The sequence below is a fragment of the Alligator sinensis genome, unplaced genomic scaffold (genome assembly GCF_000455745.1).
Source record: "Alligator sinensis unplaced genomic scaffold, ASM45574v1 scaffold1452_1, whole genome shotgun sequence".
Lineage (NCBI taxonomy): Eukaryota > Metazoa > Chordata > Crocodylia > Alligatoridae > Alligator > Alligator sinensis.
This window is the reverse complement of record NW_005842994.1, coordinates 142,844-148,783: the sequence shown is the minus strand read 5'-3', so window position 1 is coordinate 148,783 and position 5,940 is coordinate 142,844. Positions and strand designations below refer to the sequence as shown.

At 38.8% G+C, this 5,940-nt stretch overlaps 1 protein-coding gene across 1 annotated transcript in view; it reads left to right on the top strand.

The window, feature by feature from the left end:
• The window catches only part of DIRC2 (disrupted in renal carcinoma 2), a 90,730-nt gene extending 86,078 nt beyond the window's left edge, over positions 1-4,652 (top strand). Inside the window, exon 9 of the mRNA XM_006036644.2 lies at positions 3,574-4,652. Coding sequence (XP_006036706.2) covers positions 3,574-3,689 — 116 coding nt within the window. The 3' untranslated portion in view covers positions 3,690-4,652. The remainder of the gene's footprint in view (positions 1-3,573) is intronic.
• Positions 4,653-5,940: the final 1,288 nt, after the last annotated feature.

Genomic DNA, 5,940 nt, shown 5'->3' with positions numbered 1-5,940 from the left:
CGACACAAACGGACAGCGCAGCACAACACATGAACAGCGGGGGGGCTTCCTAGACCTGAAGGGAGTTCAAGACCGGGCTTTGCCACTGTTAGTCTGCCACCCTCCTCCTCCTGCCAGTTATCTCCAGCACTTATACTCTTTCTTTGAGCTCCCGAACGGAGTGTCTGTCCTGGCATGGTCCTCGGGTTTCAACCATCCGCCGACCTGCCTGTGCTCTCTTGCTCGCTCTGTTCTCTACACAGTTCCCATTGCTCTGTCTCCATGTGGAGAGTATCCTGGCTCTTGGGCTTCTGTCTCCTGCTTGCAGTGGGAACCCTTTTCCAGCTGTTTAAGCCCCCCACCCCCAGGCACTAGGTCAGACCCTTGCTAGGTTAGACCCTCCTGGTCCTTCCAAACTGTAGTTGCTTTAAGGGCTTGTTTCATGGGCTCCATTCTCCCCTGCACCCATGCCCATGCCTCACGAGTTTTTACTAATGGTTTTGCCTTTTCTGGGTTTTGGCTTAGCCTTAGCAAACCGCAGCTATTGCCTCCCTGGCTCTAGTTGCTTGAGTTTTCAGACTCTGGGCTCTCCTGGCCTTGGTTTTGCCACTGTTCAACAGCAGGATATATTCTATTAAGAGCATTAGACAGCATAGCATTAAAGCAGCTGCAGCAAGCCTGCAACAATGCAAAAGTAGAAAAACTGCTCTAGCTTTCACCCTGCTTCATCCAGGGGTTCAAGTTGATTTCCCACCCCCGGATTGTTGCAGGCTGCATGCATAACCATTAGCATCAGGGATGGAGGTTGTAGCCATGTTCCTTCACAGGAAGTTTCGTTTCTCCCTGGGAGAAACTTTACAATCTTTGCATTCTCCTTTGCCTGAGGAAGGGTGTGAGCCCAAAAGCTTGCAAATAAATAAATAAATCTAAATTTGCCTTTAGAAATGTGGTTACTGTGGTGAAGGTCAACAACATGGGAGAGGTTGAGTCAAAATGTACCATCTTACAAATCCTTTTTGAAAAATTAAAAGTTGATACTTCATATTTATAAGACGGGGATATACATGTATCTATATATATATAGATAGATAGATATAGCTATATATTTAGTTGGTACAGGAAGAGTATTTTTAATCATAATGCAAAAATATTGTTACCAAGATCTGAAATATTGATGTTCCCTACCTAAAAGGAGGCTGGTAAACTTCAGAGGAAAGTGTCCATTGACTGAAGAATGTTATATAATGGGTCAAACTTTCACATGCTTCAGCATAGTCTCTGGTTTACTACCGACCATTAACTGTGAACAGGGGTACTCGCAGCTGCATTGCAGATTTGGTAGATCAGTTAGGGCACACGGTCTGTTAAGAATGTACATTTTAAAAACCAATTTGAATATTTGATATTATACCTACTGCTCGAAAGTGACGTGATGGGTTTTTCTTAGAAGGTTTCTAAAATGACAATGATAGTTCAGTGAAATCTAGATTTGCAATGCTAGGGTACATAAATTATGTACATTATTATTTCAAACTAAATTGGTAAAATCAAGTGAAACAAATTTTAAATATTTTCAGTCTTCTTCCAAATAAAAGTGTAGGGTCAGTATTATAAATCCATTTTCCATAGAGCATTATAATATAGTTCATGGTGCCATCTCAACAGGACTGACAGATTTCTTTCTGTAAATGACAATTTAAAGAAAAACTATTAAAAAAAATTGTGAAATCCAGTTTCATTTAGGGTACTCTAGTCCTTTTTCATAAAAGTATCTAAGTACATAAAGTCAAATTCTTGCTGTCTCCACCTTTCTCTAAGGGATGAAACATGAGTTTATATTATTATTTAGGGAAAAATACACTCTCAGTGATATAGTGCCACAAATGATTAACAGCACCGCTATTTGCATAATCTCTAAGGTTTGATCAGCACCCAGTCTTACATTACGGACTACGTTATTAAAAGAAAAATCCTTTAGAAGATGAAAAATGATTTTGCAATAAAAAACGCTTCATTTTAAATCAGTCTCTTCAATTTTCCTTTGATTTTCATACACCCTTTATTGTTATTCCATAATGATACAAGTAACCCGGAGAGCAGGAGCAGGAGAGTTTGGTCTCTCTTTCCCCTCTCACTTTTAGATTATACAGTCCTCTCATTCTCATTCCCATTTCTCCCTTTTCTTCATACTCTGATATTAGTGTCCCAATTACTAAGGCTATAAAGGAGCCAATTCTGGAAGTTTTCCAATGCATTGACGATTCTGCTGCAGCTAACGTGATTAGACTGGGAGATTGAAGCCTCCGAATCTTTAGCCTAACTTCTAGCACTGTATCATCATGCCAGAAACTCATTCTCTGCACATTGTTTTAATCAGACTTCCTTCAGGGGTATTTTTTCCCTTTTACTTTCTACTTTCCTTGGATCTTTTTTCCGATCAGTATATTAACATAAATCGACCAATGAGCCAGCGATTCTTGTAGTATAGCAAGTAATGAGAGGAATTACAAGGTCATTAATTTCTCAGTCTTTTTAGATGTCTGGGTTAGATTATGTTCAGTCCACTTACGCACAAGTATAGAAAATCATGGAGGGGAATGTTTCTTATAACTCATGGGAATTTAAACAAAGCAATTTCATGTTAAACAAGGAAGATTGCAGTGGGGCGTTACTACTTGAACAAAGATAAGAGCTTTGTTTGCATTGTTGTTTTCTGGGGGTTTTCCTAAGCTTTCTGGTTTTGTGTTTTGCATTCCCAAACATAAATTGAGCTTTACCTTTAGCAATATGAATTATACTAAAGCAGCATTGCAGGAGCCTTTAATATGATTAGTAGCCCTTGAAGGGGTGTTTAAAATTTGGTAGAAATCCCGACTGAAGTAAAAGACCAGCTCCCAAAAAATTGATGCTTCTCCAATGAACTTCAGGCAGAGTCATAATGCTTCTGAAAAGAGAATTGCGCTGCCCCTGCCTTCAGATTAAACCTGCTAAACAAATAATTAAAGAATGACTGACAGGGCAACTTTTTTATACCCAGAAGAATGCTATATTATTAAGAACAAGCACATTATATCTACAGAGAGGCTGGGGGAGAGCTTTTATGGTACTTTTAAAACTTGGATTGATAGGACTACACAGAAGCTTCTGTTGAGAAATTGGCTTTCCCCGTCCAAATCGTGGAGCAGATTTGACTCAGAATCAGAGTGCTGGTGTTTATATTATCCTTTTAATCTATCCTGTTTCTTAGCCTGTAGAAATCTGAGAAATAATTAATAGACTACTGTTTCAGGGAGGTTTGTTTTCTCCTAGAGATGGCAGATTTTTTTTTTTTCCTTTCCAACTGTCAAGGGGAATAAGAGAGAGTAAAATTAATTAACGACACGGACTTCTTTTAAAAGAAATTCGTAACAGCATCTCATAAAACATTTCATCTCTCTGGCAGTCCCACAGTTGTCATTTGTTTTGCATTTAGAGACGAGCTGGTTCTTCAAAGCCACGAGCTACATCTTCTAATTTCCAGTGGTTTCTATTCTGATTGTTTTAACAATGAAGTATGTTGCACAAATCTGAGACTGAATTATTTTTGTTTTACAGAGATTTCTTGGTTCAATTGGTGCCTCCCAGGGTCATGTTTGCTCAGTCTGCTCCTTATTCTGTGCTTCAGGGAATCCTACGATAGACTGTATCTTGATGTCGTCGTCTCAGTTTAAAAACACAGAACTGGTGGAGTTGTAGAAGGGACTGGGAATCCATGTTGCGTTCTGCACATTTGCTTGGAATTGCACAGCTGAACGGAGGAAAAGCTACAAAATGTTAAATACAGTTTTATTCAGTTTTGAAGATTATTTTTTTAAAATACCCTTTTGATTCTTATCACAAGCCAGATAACCGGTGTCAGACTTGGACGGGAATCAGAGCACCAGTGTCGGAACTGATATTTAATTTACAAGGCTGTACCTGTTGCTATTAACTGTGCAGATATTTGTGCCAATTCAAGGTTACATGAGGTATCTATAGGTACCAAGGCACCAGTAATCTTTCAGTCTTCTCTCCAAATAAGAATAGCTGATAATCTTTTCAAAACTCGATTTAACTTTTAAATTAGTAACTAATTTAATTGATAAACGCCCAGTAGTGGCAGAAGCTAAAATAACGTGGTGCTTATAAGCTACAGTTGTGTTTCGATAAAAGCCATTTCTGTAAGAAGATGCTGGTGTTTTGGTCTAACCATTTTGGATACTTTTAACAGACCTTGCACTGTTGTTGAAAAAGCTTAATTTTTGCCCCAGAGCCAGAGTGCAGTCAATGATTGCTGTAATAATAGCCAGACAATAGTTACCACTAAAGTCTAGTGTTAGCTGACAGTAGCATCTGTAATGCTGCAGTTGTTCTATCTGTTTAAAACAGGAAATAACTGTGGTATTTTGGAAGTTTGCAATATAGTCACTGTTGGTAAATGTTGATATTCTAATGGCCATCACTACTACCCTTTCATCTCCAACTAATACTGTCTTTCACCGTAAAACCCTATTTCTTGCCCCTCAGTACTGTAGGGGTACAGCTTCCAATTTTGGGAGTTCTTTGTTAAGCAAAGACTGCAGTCTTATAGTGCGTGCATGATTTTAAGATTAGTTTACAGTGTAAGGCTGTCTAAACAATAATGTTTTCAAATACCCAGTTCTATAAGTGATCATTTTTCTGAAGTTTTCTGGCTTTCTGACCTACCCTTGTTATCAGCAAAATGACAAATGATGTTGGGATATTCATGACTGAATTTAACACAACCTGGGAACTACAACACCAACTTTTTTTTATCAGTGCTAAACTTTGGCCATTGTGGCCCTTACTTGAACATAAATAGTGAAGGCACCTTTGAGTAGTTTTGTGACTGTTTCAAACCTGTTAGGAATTTCTGAATTTTATTCTTAGTTAGTTCAACATTATTTGCAGTACTTCCACTCTGAGCGTGCTCTGTTGCTTGTGTAATATTTGGGGGTGTGCTTGTGTGTGTGTGTATACACATTAATGTATATGCATAAACATGTATAACATATATTTATATAAGTTGTAGCATGTGTGTGCATATAGATTTATTTTAAAATAATGGTGGGTGCAGAGCCACTGTTTGTAACCAAAGCAGTCATTTTGGCAAATGAGGTTGCAAAAGCACACCCGCTGCAATGTGAATTTTATTACACTGAGTGAATGTTTTCTTAATGTGGCTATTTTATATAGAGTGTGTGTATGCATGTTTGAGGATGTTGGCATGTAATGTTCTGCTTCAGCGAGAAATCTAAATCAAACGCCCTCCGCTCCTGTGAGGGGCTCTGCTCCATCACTCTTGAGTAATACAGCCACCGTAACTCATAAAAATAAAACCTAATCAGTGCATTACCCTTCAGACATGTATCAGTTCGGTCTGCCTGCCTCTTTCTGCTGAGAGAATATTTCATTAATATTTTTTAGCTCAAAACTCTGCTCGTGCAGTAAAACAAAATAACTAATTTCACAGCATCTGCTTTTATCGTTTTCAGACAAACAGACATATATATATACCCTCGTAAGAAACAGGGTGCTAGGACTGGGTTTATTGGCTACATCAGATACTAAAAGAGCAGAATCCTTCCTTGAAAGGCACCGTTCGTAAACAATGGAGCCAGTTGGCATTGAGACGTTTTAAATAAACGAAGCCAGCACATTTGAACAACCAGAAGCCTATTTTTATCATCGTTTCAGGTTTTTGGTGCAAAGGCACACCCATCCAACTTTCTTGGCTTTGCTTCGCTGTTTGAAACAGTATCAGTACCCGGTAGCTCCTGTTACCCATTGTCTCATGCAAAGCTACAAAATACGTTCATGCCAAGAATTCTAGTTTACAGGTGCGATGCCAGGACAGAGTGGTAATTCTGGCTCAGTCCTTTTGAGACCTGCTTAGCAACCTGCTGCAGCTATGTTGGAATT